The sequence below is a fragment of the Dromiciops gliroides genome, chromosome 2 (genome assembly GCF_019393635.1).
Source record: "Dromiciops gliroides isolate mDroGli1 chromosome 2, mDroGli1.pri, whole genome shotgun sequence".
Lineage (NCBI taxonomy): Eukaryota > Metazoa > Chordata > Mammalia > Microbiotheria > Microbiotheriidae > Dromiciops > Dromiciops gliroides.
Window position 1 is genome coordinate 550,300,418 of NC_057862.1, and position 21,319 is coordinate 550,321,736.

The 21,319-nt window shown below is 35.6% G+C and overlaps 1 protein-coding gene across 7 annotated transcripts in view; it reads right to left on the minus strand.

Annotated features, from left to right (window-relative positions):
• ANAPC1 (anaphase promoting complex subunit 1) overlaps positions 1–21,319 on the minus strand; it is a 148,340-nt gene that overhangs the window by 92,120 nt on the left and 34,901 nt on the right. For all 7 annotated transcript variants that reach the window (XM_043987943.1, XM_043987945.1, XM_043987942.1 and 4 more), the window contains 8 exons: positions 19,383–19,457; positions 18,275–18,540; positions 14,776–14,867; positions 11,639–11,787; positions 10,614–10,692; positions 7,199–7,232; positions 7,050–7,120; positions 2,747–2,925 (listed from right to left, as the gene is read on the minus strand). In XM_043987943.1, the coding sequence (XP_043843878.1) occupies positions 2,747–2,925; positions 7,050–7,120; positions 7,199–7,232; positions 10,614–10,692; positions 11,639–11,787; positions 14,776–14,867; positions 18,275–18,540; positions 19,383–19,457 (945 nt within the window). The remainder of the gene's footprint in view (positions 1–2,746; positions 2,926–7,049; positions 7,121–7,198; positions 7,233–10,613; positions 10,693–11,638; positions 11,788–14,775; positions 14,868–18,274; positions 18,541–19,382; positions 19,458–21,319) is intronic.

Here is a 21,319-nt window from a genome sequence, read left to right on the forward strand (position 1 = left end):
GCTAGGTAACCAGAAGCAACCTAGAAACTCCAAAATTTTATACTTTGAACATAAAGAAAGACTTCATGGGGCAGCTAGATGGCTCAGTGGACAGAGCACCGGCCCTGGAGTCAGGAGTACCTGAGTTCAAATCCGGCCTCAGACACTTAATACTTACTAGCTGTGTGACCCTGGGCAAGTCACTTAACCCCAATTGTCTCACTAAAAAAAAAAAAAAGATTTCATGAGGCCTCAAGGTAAAACAAACAAGCTTGTTCATCATACCATTCAGAAATTAACACTAGCATTAAAACAAAATGAATTAACTCCCATTGATTAAAATAACAGAACATAGAGTAATTCAAATATTTTATATTGGCATTGTTGGTGTTTCTTACACATAAATACAGTCTCAATGTTTTGCTGAAATTCATTCCTGTAAACTGGGCATCTTATGAATGAGTAAGAAATGTATTCCTAATGAACAACCTGGCATAAGAGATCACAAATATGACCAACAAAGCATTATAAATGTAATAAAGATATTGTGGAAAAGCTCCCATAATAGTTTTAAACAACAAAATAATGTTTTTAAGAGCTAAAAATAAGTAGACATACACTCACTGATTAGAAAGGGGATCCTGTAGCATAATCAGTAAGTACAGCACATAAAACACTACACTATAATCAAACACATTTAAACCTATTTAAAATAAATACTAGAATAAACAAATTAAGAATGGCTTTGTTTGCCTTTCTTAAAATTCAGAAAAGCTTTTGGTGAGACTAATCCAAGACATATGACACAAGATCAAAGATAAATAGATTCCTTATATAGACCACCAAAAAAACTCCACAACAACCACCACCACCAAGAGAAAGATACAAGATAAGTGACTTTAAAAAGGCTGTAAGCATCATAAAGAGCTGGGCTCAAAGTCTGTAAGATGTGAGTTTAACTAGCTGTGTGACCGTGGCAAAGTCACTTAACTACTCAGTAACACAGGCTACTCTTAAAGTTATAATCTGCTGAGGAGGTGTCAATTTGCACTGGTGGAGAAAGCTTTTTCATTCAGTAGTTCCTTTTAGGAATGAATTACAGATCAAGCCCTTCACTTGAACATGGATATTTTATATAAAGAGCCTATATAACCCCTCCAAGTGAAAGAAGAACTGAGGCATGAAACGATTACCCAGGATCAGGGGCTTGGTGTGAGAACTTCGTTTTGATCCACCCATCTGCAGAAGGGTCTGAACTCTGTGTGTTATCCATCCTCTCTTGTCTGGGTTCATGTCCAGAATCCACATGTCTGCATGCCCCCTCCCACAGTTCCTTTCCCTCCCCTGGCAAATCTGCATTATGTAAAAATATGCAGAATAGTCCACTTATACAAAGCAAGAACTGTCTATGGTTGAAGTTCACTTTTTAAAGGGTAAAATTGTTATAAATCTAAGTTGAATTTTATTATTTAAAATTTATAACAAGTTATCTACAAAGAGAAGTATAAAAGATAAATGATTGAATATAAACTTTACATTCTATATACTAGAGCTCAAGCTACTTCTTTTGATTTCAACTAGTAGCATAATTAGTAGGAGAATGGAGTTAAATGTCCTCAAATTTAGTTCTAGATCTACCAAATAGCTGGGTATTTAAAGAGCTTCTATGAACAAAGTATTTGAGCTAGGCTCTACAGGGATACAAATATAACTACAAATATAATAAGAATATCTGTTCTTAAGATATATAATTGGGGGTTTGGAGGGAAGAAGAGAAGGAAGCAAGGACACAGAGGAGACACATTTGTAAATAAGTATAATATAAAGTAGAATGTGAAAATGTATAAGGGAGGGATAAAGTTCTCTGAAGGTTCAAAAAAGTTAAAGATCACTTTTAGCTGAGACCATTAGAAAATTTCAAAAGGCAAAGCTATTATATTGGTGTGCAACGAGCAAAGCTATGGAGGAGAAAAAAAATTCAAGTTGTGTTTGAGGAATGAGAGTCAAAGGTAGGGAAAGGGGGGGATAAGGTGAGAAAAAATTAGAAAAGGAGGCACTGTCTATCCTTAAATATTCATTAAGTGGCCACTAAATGCTAGGCGCTGAATTAAAGCACTGGAGATACAACGAAAGCCAAATTCAGTCCCTGGTCACAAGAAGTTCACTGTCTGGGGTAAGAGAACTGGCCCCAGGGCTGCAGAACCCACCTGACAATATGCCCTGGGTGACCTTGGGCAAGTCCCTTGGGCTCCAGGGCCAAAGTCCCCTCTTGTGTAAAATGAAAGGGTTGGACCAAACAGCCTGGGAGGATTCTTCCAGTTCTCATTCTATATCCTGAGATCCTACTCGACCTTGGGCAAGTCACTGAACCTAATCTCTCTGAGCTGTTTTTTCCCCAAAATGAAAGTCAGACCAGGAGATCTCTCAGATTCCTTCAAGTCTTAATACCCTATGATTCTGTACCAAACTCTGTAAATGCTTTACCAACCCTGCTGTTGACTCAGGAACAAAGCAAATGCTAATAGATGTAACAGTTGTACACACTTTTCCTTACTGGGCATACAATTCCCTGTTCAAATTCAACAAGTATTCACTTACACTTTTTTATTCAACTTTTAGTAAAATAAGAAATTTGTCCTATCGGTAATAAAGACAATAATCCTAAATGGCTATTTAAAATGTATATGTTATTTTAAAATTATAATTGTATGAAATCCTTATATATCAAACCAGCAATTAATTCAATAAAAACTAATGTGATACTCACAGATTTTCCTTTTGGCAAGTTCCCTTCACAAGCTTGTTTGGAAAGATCCTGACGCCCAATCAAGAGACAGACAGCTTCTGGCCATTCAGAAGCAGGCTGTTCTCGGCAGTGATAGATAGCATCTCTGATAGGAAGAGCAACTCCAAAAGGAAGAGACTCCAAATCCCTTAAGGTAAAGCCTTAAGATGAAGGAGATGAAAAAGGAAAAAATATCTTCAGTAAAACATAAAACATAACACTTATTGGAGTTAGCCTCTTGTCTACAATCAAGAAGATCTCTCAAAACATGCTCTAGAAGATCTCTGAGAGAGAAAATATCAGCACTTTTTCACATGGAAAAAGCTCAAATGGTAGTATTTCCCATACTGAACATCCTATATGACTACTATGCTTTTTCTTGGGGCGGGAAGGGGCAGAGGAGGCATAGGAAGAGTAGAAAAGAAATAAAAGAACTATAAATAAGCTAAGTTTCAAGGGACTTTCTACACATGCAAATTAATTTTTTTTTTGCCAATTTCTGCTTTTTTTCTAAAATTTTTTCCCCAATTATATGTAAAGATATTTTTTGAGTTCCAAATTTTTCTCTCACCTCCCTTTCCCTCCCCCCTTCTGAAGTCATCATGCAATTTGATATAGGTTATATGTTACAATCATGTTAAACAAATTTCTATATTAGTCATGTTGTAAGAGAAGAATCAGAACAAAAGGAAAAAAATGCAAGAAAGAATAAACAACAACAACAAAAAAGCAACAACAAAATTGAAAATAGTATGCTTCAATCTGCATTCAGACCCCATGGTTCTTTTTCTGAAAGTGATGTGTATTTTCCACAATAAGTCTTTTGGCATTTTCTTAGATGACTGTATTGCTGAGAAGAGTTAAGTCTATCACAGTTAATCATCACACAATGCTGTTGACACTGTGTACAATGTTCTTTTGGTTCTGCTCCTTTCACTCAGCATCAATTCATGTAAGTGTTTTCAGGTTTGTCTGAAATCTATCTGCTTATCATTTCTTACAGCACAATAGTATTCCCATTACATTCATAGACCACAACTTGTTTAGCCATTCCCCAATTGATGTGCATCCCCTTAATTTCCAATTTTTTGCCACCACAAAAAGAGCAGCTATAAATATTTTTGTACATGTGGGGGTCATTTCATTTTATGATCTCTTTGGGATATAGACCTAGTAGTGGTATTGTTGGGTCAAAGGATATGCACAGTTTTATAGCCCTTTGGGCATAGTTCCAAATTGCTCTCCAGAATGGTTGGATCAGTTCACAGCTCCACCAAGAGTGCATTAGTGTTCCACTTTTCCCACATCTTCTCCAACATTTATCTTTCCTTTTTCATAATATTAGCCAACTGGAAAGGTGTACCTCAGAGTAGTTTTAATTTGCATTTCTCTAATCAGTAGTGATTGAGAACATTTTTTCATATGATTATAGATAGCTTTAATTTCTTCATCCGAAAACTGCCTGTTCATAGCCTTTGACCATTTCTCAACTGGGGAATGAATTGTATTCTTATATGTTTGATTCAATTCTCTATATATTTTAGACATGAGGCCTTTATCAGAAACACTGGATGTAAAAATTGTTTCCCAGCTTTCTGTTTTCCTTCTAATCTTGTTGGCATTGGTTTTGTTCGGGCAAAAAATTTTTAATTTAATGTAGTCAAATGATCCATTTTGAATTTCATAATGTTCTCTATCTCATCTTTGGTCATAAATTCTTCCCCTCTCCAGAGATCTGACAAGTAAACTATTCCTTCCTTTTCTAATTTGCCTCTGGTATCACCCTTTATGTCTAGATCATGTACCCATTTTGACTTTATTTTGGGTGTGTGGTATAAGATGTTGGTCTATGCTTAGTTTCTGTCATACTATTTTCCAGTTTTCCCAGCAGTTTTTATCAAGTAGTGAGTTTATCCTGGTGGCTAGAATCTTTGGGTTTATCAAACAGGAGATTGATTTGTTCATTTACTGCTCTGTTTTGTGTGCCTAACCTATTCCACTGATCTACCTCACTATTTCTTAGCCAGTACCAAATAGTTTTGATGATTGCTGCTTTATAATATAGTTTTAGATCTGATACAGCTATGCCACCTTCCTTTGCATATTTTTTCATTAATTCCCTTCATAATCCTCCCTTAAGAAATAGGAGGAGTAGGAATGGAATAAGAGAACTACAAATATTAGGGTAAGTTTCAGGGAATTTTCTACACGTGTAAATTAATTTCAAAAAAGTCAAAAATCCAACCATTCTGGAGAGCAAATTGGAATTATGCCCAAAGGGCGATAAAGCTGTCCATACCCCTTGACCCAGCAATACCACTTTTGGGTCTTTTTCCCAAAGAAATCATGGAAAGGGGAAAGGGACCCACATGTACAAAAATATTTATAGCTGCTCTATACGTGGTGGCAAGGAATTGGAAGTTGAGGGGATGCCCATCAATTGGGGAATGGATGGACAAGTTGTGGCATATGAATACAATGGAATACTATTGTGCTGTAAGAAACGATGAGCAGGAGGAGTTCAGAGAAACCTGGAGGGTCTTGAATGGGCTGATGATGAGTGAGATGAGCAGAACCAGAAGAACACTGTACACAGTATCATCAACATTGAGTGTTGATCTACTGTGATGGACTATATTCTTCTCACCAATGCAATGGTACAGAAGAGTTCCAGGGAACTCATGATAGAAGAGGATCTCCAAATCCAGGGGAAAAAAAAAGAACTATGGAGTATAGATGCTGAATGAACCATACTATTTCTTTTGTTTTTGGTGCTGTTGTTTTTCTATTATGAAGTTTTTCATCATTGCTCTAATTTTTCTCTTATAACATGACTAATGCAGAAATATGTTTAATGTCATTATGTGTGTGTGTGTGTGTGTGTGTGTGTGTATATATATATATATATATATATATATATATATATATATATATATATATATATATATATATATATATATATATATATATATATATATATAACCTATATCAGATTACCTGCTGTCTAGGGGAGGGGGGAGGGAGGGAGAAAAATCTGAAATTGGAAAGCTTGCATAAACAAAAGTTGAGAATTATCTTTACATGTAATGGGAAAAAAATAAAATACTTTATTAATTAAAAAAAAGGCAAAAGAGGTATTTGTTGTTGTTTTTAAGTTTAAGCACTTTTTTGTATTATACTAATGCCAGTTAGTATAGGTTTTTTGTTCCCTAGTTTTCTCTCATTTTCTTTTTTTTTTAGTGAGGCAATTGGGGTTAAGTGACTTGCCCAGGGTCACACAGCTAGTAAGTGTTAAGTGTCTGAGGCCGGATTTTAACTCAGGACCTCCTGATTCCAGGGCCGGAGCTCTATCCACTGCGCCACCTAGCTGCCCCTCTCTCATTTTTTAAAAGAGAATCTTAGAACCTTCTAAAATGTCTTGAGTTTATTTTCCATTAAAAATTGTGCAGAACTACCACTTATACTATTCCGAGGGTGATTAAAGTTTGTGCCCAACTAAAAAGCTCTCTAAACTAGAAAAAATAAAAAGATCTCCTAAAAATCAAATACTATTTCCTCTTCCTCTTACTGGATCAGCCTTTCTACCTCCAATCAGGTGAATGTTAACTTTAGAGTTTACAACAGCATCATCCAAAAGGAAGGATCAGCAATAGTTTTTCAAATTTTATCAGAGATATTCTGATCCCTGGGGTCAATGACTTCAAATGTGAATACAGAATAATTCACAGTCTCCATGCTAAGTACAGCTTTTACCATCACCACTACAATAGTGCAAAAGGTATCAGAATCACAGGAAGGTTCCTTGACCACAAAGAGTGGTCTTCAAAGCTGTTATACCTTATTATAGAATACTATGAGAATGTCATGGAAAACAGTAGTGCCCTTTTGCTAAGTAAATGAATTTTTATATTATGTTTTATATTCTATAATTACCTCAATTCTGTGAAACATTCCCCAAAAGTACTAACTACAGTTCTTCCCTTTTACATGCTCCTCACTTCTAGCAAAGAAATAGCAGGTACTAATTAAAGTAGATTCTAGGGCAGAAAAGTGTGGCTTCCTACTTGTTAATTGTTTATTTATTTATTTGTTTGTTTTGGTGAGGCAATTGGAGTTAAGTGACTTGCCCAAGGTCACACAACTAAAAGTGTCAAGTGTATGAGGCTGCATTTGAACTCAGGTCCTCCTGACTCCAGGACCGGTGCTCTATCTACTGTGCCACCTAGCTGCCCCTCTACTTGTTAATTGTAAGGTTGATACAAAGTTACAAAAAAAATCTCCTTACCTACATTAGTCATCCAGAGTACTAATTTTTCAGCTAGGCTATTTACAGGTGTACTATGTCTGAAACTAAATCTACAAAAAAAAAAGAACACAAAATTATTAAATATATCAATAAAAAGTAAGAACAAAAACAACTCAGCTCAAAATTACCTGTCATTTTGTTCCATTTGACTCTTTTTTGGTGCTGAAAAGAAATAAAATGAAGTTACAGCATTTTAGTCAAATTGGTAAAAGAACATATTCTACTTCTCCCTATGTCTGGAATGTTCTCCCTTTCCTCTTTCACAACTGAATTCCTACCTAACCTTTAAAAACAAAAACACCTCCCAGAAGACTTTTCTGATCTTCTTCCTTTCAATAGCAGCAATTCTGGCATACCTTTCATAGTATTTAATTTTATACCTTTCAAAACAGGTACTGTGTATTATTTGTACGTCTGTCCACATGCCTTGATCTTCCTACAATGCAAACTCCACAAGGGCAGAAGCTGAATCTAATCTAAATTTTCCTACTTGCTGGGGGGGGGGGGGGGGGGGGGCCGCGGCACACTTTAATTTGCATACTTAGTGATTTCACAAGCTTCACCCAGTCAACCTGTTCTCAGTGACATTCAACAAATTCAATATCATATGGCTGTTGTCAGCCTTTTGGTGAAGTGATCTGTTTATTGAAAAAGTATTTCTACAGGTTTTTTATAAATGTTATTGTGCAGTCAGAAAATGTCTATCAATTCTCATCCTCCATTTTTGGCAGCTCTTTCCATAACTTCCTTCAGATGATGGACCCTCTTGTTTCATTAATAGTGTGTTAGTTCTTCATAAGATACAGTTCCAAGGAAACTATGGTCCAGGAGGCAGTGGAGGAAGTGGGGGTTATGGAGGGAGGAGCCACTATTGAGCTTTTCTGCCTATTTGCCATGGGCTTCACTGTATAAATAGGAGAGGATGAGAGCCCAGAGGTAACAGAACAGCTTCAGGTTATCGAAATAACAATGTTAAGGAAACTCTTATCTCAGCCATCCATAAATATGCAGTGATATGGCAGAAGACACCAGAGCAGATGCAGAGAGCCATTTTGTGAACGGATTGGATTATTTAATAACATTACCTTACTGTGGAGGAAGGATTGTAAAAAACACAAAAAACACAAAAAAATGCCTTTAAGACAGTTTCTTAGCTTTTTAATTGTTGTTTCTTTCTAGTGGTCTTTATAAGAGTGTAGAAGCATTCCTTCTTTGATAATGTTAAATTTGTTTCAGGTGACATGTGAAACCTTTTTTAAGATTTTTCTAAAAGTTTTGAAAAGCTATTAGCCAGGATCATGGTGTAATAAGACATAACGTTTTCCTTTAAAAAATTTAAGTGCGTGTGTAGAGTTAAGAAGCTGTTGTACATTTATGATTTAATAAAATAATTCTAAAGGAAAAAAAAAAGATACAGTTCCAAAAGTGTATATTAAGATTTTGTAAAACTGTAAATTAGTTATCTGTAAAGTATAAATTAAGTATTTTGCAGCTCTTTTACTTTTTTTTTTTTTTGCAGGGCAATGAGGGTTAAGTGACTTGCCCAGGGTCACACAGCTAGTAAGTGTCAAGTGTCTGAGGCTGGCTTTGGACTCAGGTCCTCCTGAACCCAGGGCCAGTGCTTTATCCACTGTGCCACCTAGCTGCCCCCTTTGCAGCTCTTAATTGCATGAAATGTACTCTTACTACTGAGCTTTGATTTCAGGATTCCAAACAGTCTCTAAAAATTTAAGCCATGGCTCCTCCTTCATAGCTTTATGCTCCTTATATTTTGCCTGCAGACCACAGTATTGTTAAGTATCTCCTTTACCTATTGGTTCATTTTTACCTCTGGTTCAAACTCCTAAGCCAGCACTCCATTCATTACTCCTCTCTACCTCCAAAATTGTTCTTAACATCAGTGCAGGTGGTATTTTTTAAAAAGAGAAAAGTGTTCCATGTGGATAGCAAAAACTTTTAGAGTTCTCCCTGTATTTGGGTCTTATATATTGACAATATGGGAATAAATTGTAAATGCGGAACTGAGTCATAGGCTTTTGGATAATCAACATAACAAATGCTATGTTGGAATAAATGTTGCAAGGATTTCAAATACCTTGTTCAATGATCATTTTGAATTATTAGAATCCACTCTTTAGGCCCCCAGAGATTTTTTTTTGGCACCTTATTCTTGCTCCTCAGTCAATATATTCTTTTTTACTAAGTATATTTATACATATTTTTTTTGTGAATGCTGTATATAAAGTACATAAAACTCTGGGACTGTTTTTAGGGGAGAGGTCTGTATTGTCATCTCTTGGTAACAGATAAGTGATGCCTTCTGTTAAAAAGATAGGATCAGGGCAGCTAGGTGATGCAGTGGATAAATCACTGGCCCTGGATTCAGGAGGGTGTGAGATCAAATCCAGACTCAGACACCTGACAGTAGCTGTGTGACCCTGGGCAAGTCACTTAACCCTCACTGCCCCGCAAAAAAAAAAAAAAAGAGAGAGAGAGAGAGAGAGAGAGAGAGAGAGAGAGAGAGAGAGATAGGATCAGACTATCATTTGAAAGGAAACTGATCAAATACTTTGCTCATGATCCATGCACCACAGTGAAACATTTGGGCCCTTTAATTGGTTCTAGCTGGTCCTTCCAGTTTTGCAGAGAAGCTGGGTTTTAGGCACCTTTCCTGACATAATTCTTCTGTTATTCTTTATATTAAAAAGATACAAATTTTCTACTTCTTATTTGATTGAACTTTATATTTCTTGTGGATGACCATCCTCTTCCTTCAGGTGTTGTGTCTCCTCTAATTTCTCTGCTTCTCAATACTCTGTAGTAAAATTTTTGAGTGGTGTAAAATTTTTTTTCTTTGCACTGCTTTGACTCCTGTTTCTAATATGCTTCTGTTTTTTAGACTTCTTTTCATGTTTCTACTTCTTGTTCGCTTTGAGAGAAATGGCATTCAAGCTTTCTATTACAGGTACCGATAGCTATTATTCCTGTGATTACTATTATTAATGATAGTTAACTGACACATATGTAGCACTTTAAATTTGGAAAGTACAATATTTTTATTACCTCATTTGACCCTTATAACAAAAAAAGATACACAGCCCTGCCCTCAAGGAGCTTAATTTCTACAGATAAGTATAACAGGGCTGAGTAATTATGTAAAAGAGGAAGGGAAGAGAAAAATGTATGGAGAAGGAAGAAAACTTTCAACTTGGGGTTAAGGATTGGATATGGGAAGGTTTCATGAAGGAGGCTGGCACCTGAGCTGAATCTTGAAGAAAAATAAGGATTTTGATCAATGGAGGTAAATGCATTCTTGGCATGGAGAAATACTTATGGACAGAGAAAGGAGACAGAATGCCAGGTTTGGGAAAGAGTCATTAGTATGATCTGGAGGGAGACAAAGTATACAAAGTGGGAGCCCTGTGAAATAAGACTGAAAGGTAAGTTGGAGTCAGACAGAAAGGACCCTTAATTGTCAAGCTGAGAAATTTGTATTTTATCCTAAAGAACATAGGAAGCAAAATAGTAAGCATATCATACTACCTGAAGTTACTTTGGATAAATATTGTGATGCTTCATTAGAAACAGCTCTCTCATCACCAAGTATATAGAGTGCAACACTCTGCAAGGGAGAAAATATTACACATAAACTGATTACTATCGTATATAAAATCCATTACAATAATATAATATCAAAACACAAAGGGAAAAACTAAAAATTTACAGTTTTTACTTTAATGTTCCAGCATCCACAATGTGTAATCATATATATATTTCAAAGGTTAGCTAATAGGCTAAAGTATCTACTTCACTAAGTTACCATTAAAGGGCATCAAGGAATATTTTTTCTCAAAATAATAAGAAAAATAGTTATGGCAGAGGATGAAAAGCCATTCATTCTAATGGTACCTAAAAATACCTAACATGCTTGAAGATAAAAGCATCAGATACAAACTCCTATGTTTAAATGAGTTATCATTCTTCAATTGTACACTTCTAAAACGGATCTGAAAATGTTTCCCAGCCCTTACCTTTCATACGCTTGTTTTTTAAGGAACAAAACACAACACTTCTGGTCAGTTTCTGTTCCTAAGGTTTTCCTTTATGATGGTTCCATATGAGGGCTGAATAAGACTCATAACTGGATCAAATGCACACTAATTACTAGTAACAATTTCATTTCCAGTGATCATGCTACCAAACCACACTTCCTTACTAACACATTCTACATCCTGCAAAACAGATTAACCTATAATAACCCTACTTGAGCTCAGAATTTTGTCAGCTTTTAAAAATTTCAACGGTACTCTACACTGTTGGTAAAAAGAACCGTATATGTGTTCAGAATTTTTTATTTACCTTTTGATATTTTTTTCTCTCGTAAGTAGTTTTTACTAAATGGCACCTTAGGAAAATTTTTTTTAACAATTTTGTTGTATTGCTTTAATATTCTGATTCCAGATTACTCACTTGTAATACTGATTAAATATAATATATCTAACTTGGTATCTAATTGAGGTTTAGTCATTTAAAACTAACGCACAAGTTAAAATTGTGATAGTACATACCAACACAATTAGTTTGCTTCGTTCACAGACTCCAGATAGATAAGGATAAGGTGATGCTCCTTCACCCTTTAGGCAAGAACTCAGCCACTGATATATACTTGGAGGTTCAGGTGTAAAAAATGGAGGGCGATTCATAAGTACTGTTTGGGCTTTAAAGTAGATGATATTTTTAAAATACATAAAAGCACAGGAAGACAATGTTTTTACTCTATTCTAAAACAAAAGATACATACTATTTCTGTAATGCTCAAAACATAATCCTCCATTTCCCCCTAAATGTAACTTGTATAAAACCTGAGTGTGGCCCTTTGTACAATATACTTAGCTTAGGCTTCCCTGGTCTCCCTAAGCAGAATCAAAATTGTTACCTATTTTGTTCTTGCTAGCAATATCTACCTCCATCCACCCCTCAGTTCTCATGATATAAAGATATCACTGAAAAGTCTATCAACTGCCTTTCCCTACCATGTAGACAAGAGCTGAAAAGAACCAATATGGAAGGAGAGAAGAGATTACTGGGAATCATTCTCCCCAAAGAATCTGAACGTTGATCTTAAGTTCCACTTCCAATTTGGAAACAGATAATATCGAACCTATTTCTCAAAGGTACAGTGGTGACTACAGTGGCAAAAGGTACAGAAGCAACTAGGTGACACAGTAGAAAGAATACTGGGTCTGGCATCAAGAAAACTCATTTTCCTGAGTTCAAATCTGGCCTCAGATACTTATTAGCTGTGTGACCCTAGGAAAGTCACTTAATCCTCTCTGCCTCAGTTTGCTCTTTTCTAAAATGATCTGGAGAAGAAAATGGCAAACTACTCTAGTATTTTTGCCAAGAAAGCCCCAAATGGGGTCATGAAGAATTGGATACAACTGAAAATGACTCAACATCAAATAGTGTTAACTGTCAAGCTGAGTATCATAGAATAGAAACATAAGCAGTATAAATAAAAGCAGGGGTACTGCACACCACAGGAGAGCAGGGGTTCCTAAAATCTGCAATTTTGATAAAATAATTAACAACTAGAATGAAGATATACACACACACACACACACACACACACACACATATGAAGGTATAGGTTAGATGTTAGATCCATGGTAGAGAAAGGGAATTAAAAGACTTTTCAGTGATATCTTTATCTCATAAGAACTGAGCAGAGAGACAGAGGTAGATATTGCTAACAAGAACAAAACAGTTAATTCGAAATTCAAAAACATTAAACCAGTTAGAATGTTACAGACAAAAACATGTTGACTAGTGCTTCATATTAAATGCTTATTGGTTTGGTTTGGTTTTGTTTTTGGTGGGGCAATGAGGATTAAGTGACTTGCCCAGGGTCACACAGCTAGTAAGTGTCAAGTGTCTGAGGCTGTCTTTGAACTCAGGTCCTTCTGAACCCAGGGCCAGTGCTTTATCCAATGTGCCACCTAGCTGCCCCCCATATTATATGCTAAAGAAAAAAAGTTCCACTCTGGAAAGGGTGACACTTCCACTTACAAAAAATACTACATCTGCAAAACATGTATCAAATTAAAATCTCTTCTTTTTTTCTTGCACTAGTTTGGAAATTTAGTAAAATCTATATAGTTGGGCCAAATATAAAAGAATTATCTATGACTATTTATCGTGAGGTAAATTTTTCTTGGAAACAGTTTTTCGAGGTCTGGTTCTGCTATAACCAGACCACTCTTTTATGTCCCTGCCAAACCTGCCAATGAAGGGAGAGGGGCAAAGCTGATAGATGGGATTTGTTTATGCTGAAACTTACATTATATACATGCTCTACTGCATGTTATATTACATTTCTAAAGTCCCGTGACCCATTTTTCCCATAAGAATCTCAAGGTAAAGTCCAAATACAATGTGGTCATGGCAACACTGACAATGAGATTTTTCCACATTTATTTACACTTAACTTTAGAAGTGATGACATATGATAAAGCACTTTATGAACCTTAAAGTACTACATAAATATGTTATTATCAATTTTTTGGTGGTTAGGTGGTGCAGCAGGTATAACAACAGTACCTTTGGATTTGGAATTAGGAAGACCTAAGTTTGAATCCTGCTTCTGACACCAGCTATGTGGCCGTGAGCAAATCTCTCAACCTTCCTCAACCTCAGTTTTGTCATCTGTTAAAGGGAATAATAGTAGCATCTATTTCTGGGGTAAACTGTGAGTACGAAATAAAATATCACATGTAAACTATTTTGCCAATCTTAAAGTGCTAGCTGGGTGACTAGGTGGTGCAGAAGATAGCTCTGGACTTGAAGTCAGGAAGGCCTGCCTCAACCACTTACTAGGTAGTGAGACCCTGATTGATAAATTACTTAATTGCTCTCAGTCTCAGTTTCCTTATCTGTAAAATTAGGATAACAGCACTAATTTTCTCAGTATTGTTTTCGAGGACAAAATGAGATAACATTCATGAAGCAATTTGAAAACCTTAGAACACTATATAAATGCTAGCTGCTATTATTATTATTATTATAAAATACGTAGCAATACCACTCTCACCCTCTGCCAAAAAGGGTGCTGAAGTTTTTCAAATGATCTATAAAAACTTTGGTTTCACCAAAGTTCAGGTTCCAAGCATAGTATCAAACTTGCTTGGTGGGGAAAATGTGTCTCTTACACAGAAGTGAGACAATAAAAGGAAAGGATTCAAGTTTAAGGACAAGAAGATAGGTCAGAAATGTAAGCATTACAACAATTATTTTAGAAACTGTAGGCATCCAAATAAGTTTAAATAATTTCTTCTTTCCTTTCATACCTTAATTCATTAAGGATAATAATTATTAAGGAAAAGGAAATTCAGGATTTGCAATAGTCAATCATGGATTTGAGTGCACTGATGACATGAGTCTTATGAACCAAAGATTCTGTTTAAATATACGCAACTTTGGTGTTTATCTACCATTAAGTCATTTGAGCAAAATGTACACAGGCAGAATGGATTAGAAGCATGTTTACTATGGTGTCAGCAGTTTCTGAATTTGAGCTACTCAAAATGCTGCCAAGCCTAAATCTTATGTAACTGTTACCCCAGGATTACTGAAAAGCTTACTGAGAAAGATTCTGATAAATGACACATCACTGCCTATAAAATCATTAATGCCCACAGCAGCTTACCTTGGTCAATTATGCATGTTTGTCGGGAAGTTTTCACAAGTGTTGGATAGTCTCTATAGTAATAATCTAAATATGGCTCCAACTGTAAATCCCTAAAACAATAAAGAATATAAGAAAGGGTAAAGGAAAAGCTGTTACTCTCAAAAATATAAAAGATTTATGAGTTCTGTATGGTTTAAAGGGACTTATAGTTTGCTGTTGTTCACTCATTTTTCAATTTTGTCTGACTCTTTCTAATCCCATTTGGGGGTTTTTGGCAAAGATACTGGAGTGGTTTGCCTTTTTCTTCTCCAGTTCATTTTACAGATGAGGAAACTGAGGCAAATAGGGTTAAGTGACTTGCCCAGGGTCACACAACTAATAAGCATCTGAGGCCAGATTTGAACTCTTGAAGATGAACCTTCTTGACTCTAGGTCCAGCACCCTATCTACTGTGCCACCTAGCCTGTCAAATAAATCTTGCTTAAATTTGTTTTTTGTTTTTGTAGGGCAATGAGGGTTAAGTGACTTACCCAGAGTCACACAGCTAGTAAGTGTCAAGTGTCTGAGGCCGGACTTGAACTCAAGTCCTTCTGAATCCAGGGCCAGAGCTTTATCCACTGCACCACCTAGCTGCCCCCAATCTTGCTTGAATTTTGAAAGGAACATGAGAAGAAAGGCAACAAATCCTTTCTTTTTATAATGAAGCAGGGCAGAGGCTGATAGAGTTCTGTCAAGATCACGTACTAGTCATAGCAAACACTTTTTTAACAACCCCAAAAGCAACTCTACACATTGACATCACCAGATGGCCAATATGGAAATCAGACTAATTATATATACTTTGCAGCCAAAGGTGGAGAACCTCTATAATGTCACTTAAAACAAGACCTGGAGCTATGGCTGAGATCATGAGCTTCTTATTGTCAATTTCAGACTTAAATTAAAGAAAGTAAGGAAAACCATCAAACCAAATAAGTTTGACCTAAACAGCCCTTATGAATATGAAGGGGAAGTGATGAATATACTTATACTTAAGAGATTCGATTTGGTAGATAGTAGAGTGCCTGAAGAACTATGGACAGAGGTTGTACTTATTACAATACTGTAAAGGGATATAAACATAAAAGGACAATATTGTAAAGGAAGCAGGTAGAAAAAAAATTACAAAGAAAAAGAAGAGCAAAAAAACAAAAGAGCTGTCTGATGAGGCTTTACAAATAGCTGAGGAAAGAAGGAAAATGAAAGGCAAAGGAGAAAGGGGAAAAATATACTCAACTTATTGCAGAATTCCAGAGAATATTCCACAGATAAGGTTTTCTTAAATGACCAATGCAAAGAAACAGAAGAAAACAATAGAATGAGAAAGACAAGAAATTTCAAGAAAATTAGATATGAAGAGAACATTCCTGGCAAAAAATGGGCATGATAAAAGACATTGTAGGAACTTAAGAGAAGTAGAAGAAATTGAAACAGCAAGAATATACAGAAGAACTATACAAGAAAGATCTTAACATCACCAATAACCGCAATGATATTATAACTGATCTAGAGCCAAACATCCTGGAGAATGAAGGTAAGTGGGCTTTAGGAAGCTTTGCTAACAATAAGGTTAGTGAAGGTGACAAAATTCTAGCTAAGCTATTTAAAATCCTAAAACATGATGCTGTTAAAGTGCTGCACTCAATATGCCAACTAATTTGGAAAATTCAACAGTGGTCACTGTAAAAGATCATTTTATATCCCAATCCTAAAGACGGCCAGTGCTAAAGAATGTTCAAAATACTTAACAACTGTGTTCATTTCACATGCCAGGAAGGTTATGCTTAAGATTCTACAAGATAAGCTTCAGCAAAATGTGAACTAAGAATTACCAGAAGGGCAGGCTAGTTTTCAAAGAGGCAGAAGAACTAGAGGCCAGACTGTCAATATTCACTGAATTAAGGAGAAATCAAGGGAGTTGCAGAAAAACAAGTACTTCTGCTTCACTGACTACACTGAAACCTTTGACTATGTGAATCACAACAAACTGTGACAAGTTCTCTAAGAGATAAAAGTACAAGATCATCTTACTTGTCTGCTGAGGAACCTGTATGCAAATCAAGAATCAACAGTTAGAACCAAACACTGCACAACTGATTGGTTTAAGAATGGAAAAGGAGTACAACAAGGCTGTATATTGTTACCTCATTTATTTAACTTATATGCAAAGTACATACTGTGAAATGCCAGGCTGGGTGAATCAAAAGCCAGAATTAAGGCTGCCAGGAGAAATAACAACAATCTTAGATGTGCTTATATCACTCGGATGGCAGAAGGTGAAGAATTAAGAAGCCTCTTAAAGAGGGTAAAAAAAGGAGAGTGTAAAAGGTGGCTTGAAGCTTAACATAAAAAAAACCCCAAAGAGCTCAGCAATTGGTCCTATCACATCTTGGCAAACATAGGGTAAAGAAATGGAAGCAGTGTCAGACTTTATATTCTTGAGCTCAAAGATCACTGTGGATACTGACTGTAGCCATGAAATTAAAAGATGCTTGCTCCCTGGAAGGAAAGTATGGCAAATCTAGACAGCATACTAAAATGCAGAGTCATTACCTTGCCAATACAGATCCAATCAATGTATGGCTGTGAGTTGGAGTATAATGAAAGCTGAGCACCACAGAATCACCACTTTTGAAGAGGTTTTGTTGTTTTGTTTTGTTTTGAGAGTTCCTTGGACAGCAAGGAGATCAAGTCAATCAGTACTTTTAAGAAATTAATTCACTTACTAGCTGTGTGACCCTGGGCAAGTCACTTAACCCTTACTGCCCCGCATAAAAACAAACAAAAAAATTAATTCAGACTATTCACTGGAAAGTCAAATACTAAGCCGATATATGTTGGCCACATAACAAGAAAACAAGAGTCACTGGAAAAGATTCTGATGTTGGGAAAAATTGAAGGCAAAAGGAAAATGGGATAGCAGAGGATGAGATGGATGGATAGTTTCATGGAAGCAAGGAACATAAGTTTATATAGACTTTGGGAGATAAAGGATAAAAAAGCCTGGTGTGCTATGGTACATGGAGTCAGGAAGAGTTGGACACAAATGAATGACTGAATAACAACTTGATTAATGCTAAAAACAACATTTAATAGCCTTCACACAAATATTTAAATCACTGCAGAGACTTCAAGTCTCATATGGCCTTACCTTAAACAAATGCTTTTCCTCCAGCAAATAGCCCATTAGACTAATTCCATAATTGGCTCTGGCAGGAATTTAGAATGTATTTTAAGAGCATAACAAACAATGCTAAGCTTAAGTAGAGAACAGCATAAACACTTCTTACAAATGATTAATCTAAAAGCTGAAGATACTGTACAAATACTTTAATTGGTAGAGAACATACAAAATAAAGGGAAAAAATGTTTGGTTCTTATTTGTATAAGTTGCTATTTAGCATTCATAAAACTCCTAGGGTCAATAAAAATTCATTTAGCTCCTTTATAATACTTCTAACTTGCAAACTGCACATACCTTGCCAACTGAACTAGAAGAACAACAAGTGAGCGTATTCCTTCTCCCATTAAACTATTCAATTTTAATTCCTCATAAACAAGATGAAGCACAAAAAAAATAGCAGGTATATGAGTGAAGAGAAGTGTAGAAGAATCCAAAGTAAGGTTATGCAAAACATCATCCTTCATCAGTGAAACTTCCAAAGGATTCAAATGCAAAGCTCTAGTTAAAAGATGAGACTCAACATTCTGGTGGTAATCAGAATTCAGTAAATATTCCCAGTCCTAATCAGAAAAACAGAAAGACAAATGCATTAATAATATCTCTTTAATCCCCAGTAGTTATTTTATTTTCATTAGCAAAAAAACTAAATACTAACATAAAAAGACTAATTTGTGATAATTCTAGTACTAGTAGTTTGAGACTGAATTTACTTTAAAGTATCAAAATAAAGTCATGTCAAATGTAGAGATATCAAACATGAATAGCCAAATAGTTGCCATGGGTAACAATTAAATATTGGCAGGCTATCTTCAGAAAGACTTGTGGGAAAAAAACTCATCTATGGATAGAGTGATAAGGTGAAGGGGGGTGGATGTACCCTGCATGCATGCATGAATAAAAAAAAAAAACTGCTATACAACAATAGTTGAAATAAAAGAGATGAAGAGATTAATCTCAGGTTGGGTCTAAGTTATTATGATGCTAGAAAACTTATACTATATAGCAAGAACCTGCGATTTCATCAATGTGATAATTGTTTTTACTGAATCTAGTCCATAACTTAGAAAGATGCCACAATAGTGGCTACAAATGTAGAAAGTTTTATCAACCAGTTATTTGGAATATAATAGTAAAAAGCTTCTTCCATGTTTTCCCTCAATTGAGCAATTGCTTTGATATCAGTTAGATACAGCCTCAGAGCCAGAACACTCTGGTTTAGATTTTTATTTCTATAACTCAAAGATATATGGGTGCTATCCATATATACTTGACCCTATGGTTAACATCATAATTCTCAATAGTTTCCTGTAGGCAGACAATGGAAACAATAAAACAATAAAAATTGATAACACAAACATCAGTGTGACAAATTAACTCATTAGCAGTGAACCACAATATTTACCTCATCTGATCCAGTGTCAGAAGGTCTTGCTTTTTTAGGTGCAATGACTGGAGAAAGAGATCCTTCAAAGTCAAGCTGCAAATAAGCATACACACAACCCAAAAAAAGAAACAAAAATTCAAGTTTAATATGTGATTTCATTAGAGGATACTCAGTAATCCTTTCCTGCACTGTATCAACTTAATAAAGGGCTTTCAAGTAGTCTTGTTGAAAATACCAGAATTGAACAGAAAATCTGACATTCAAACACAAGACTCAAAAGAAGCATAAAAAGGTAAATATAAAAGAGTAATCATGAGGGACTCACTAAAGTTAAACTGCTTACATTCCTATATGAGAAGATGATACATGTATCTCCTATGAACTTTATCATTATTAGGCCAGTTAGGAGTCTACTTAGAAAGAAGGCATGAATGTGAGTCATTTAAGTTGGGAAGATCTCCAGTAAATGAATGAATGAATGAATGAATGAATTAAATAAATAAATGAAGGGGTGCAAAAGAGAGATGTACTGGGAAAAGGGGAACAATTTTCTCATAAAAAAGGTGCACACAGAAGAGCTTTTATACTGAAAGAAAAAATGTGGGAAGGGAGGATGGCAGTCAATGCTTGAACTTCACTCTCAATGGAATTGGTTCAAAGAGGAAAGAAGATATATATATATACTTAGCTGGGTATAGAAATCTATCTTTTTTCCTAATAGGAAAACAGGAAGGGAAGGATATAAGAGATATTGGGGGGGGGCACGGAAGAGAAAAAAGAATGATAAAAAGGAAGATAAAAGGAGACAGTGGTCAGAAGCAAAACAGACTTTTGAAGAGAGATAGACTAAAAAGACAGAGGGATAAACAAAAGAAACTAGAATGGAGGGAAATACAGTTAGTAATCATAACAGTGAATGTGAATGTGAATGTTGTAATGATGATCAACTATGAAAGACTTGGCTACTCTGATCAATACAATAATCTAAGACAATTCCAAAGGATTCATGATGAAAAAATGCTACCCACCTCCAGAGAAAGAACTGATGAATTCTGAGTACAAACTGAAGTATAATTTTCTCACTTTTTTTGGTGATATGGCCAATGTGGAAATATGTTTTGCATAATTTCATATGTATACTTGATATTATTTGCTTGCTTTCTCAGTTGGAGGGAATTTGGAACCCAAGTTAAAAAAAAAAAAAGAATGCCAAAAACAAATAATTAAGTTTTATATATGAAAAAGAAATTTAGGGACAGCTAGGTGGCACAGTGGATAAAGCACCAGCCCTGGATTCAGGAGGACCTGAGTTCAAATCCGGCCTCGGACACTTACTAGCTGTGTGACCCTGGGCAAGTCACTTAACCCCAATTGTCTCACTTTAAAAAAAAAAAAGATTGATTGAGTAACACTTTAAGTAGCTTAGGGCTACAAGATCAAAAGTACTCTTTCTTAAACCTTTTCTTTTTGTGTCTTATTATAAACAGAACTCCAAAACCAAAAACTGCATTGTATATGCTGTTGGGAAAAGTGGCAAGGAAGAGTATTTTTAAAATATATTTTTAGTTAAGATAATGGGAAAAGGAAAAGGGAAGAAAAAAGGACAGAAGTAGAGAAAGATATGGAGAAAAGAAAGATCTAAAAAAGGAAAATAGGGGTGAGCTTTGACTTTCAGCATTGCTGAAGACTACACTTCTTGACAAGTAGAGCTGTATCCCCTAGATGACAAATGGGATTTGTCATTTAAAGAACAGTGTGTGAAAGATAAATGTCCCTTGCAAACAGCTTTCCCCCCCCCTCCAACTTATGTAAAGGAGTTTAGGATTGCCTAAAATGAAGAGTATTAGAGTCATTTATTTACTGTATATCGATAAAAGTTTTTCTCCCTTTTTTGTGGGAGTGGAAAGAATGGGAATGGGAGGGAAAGAGTTGGTTCTCACAAACCAAAGGCCTCC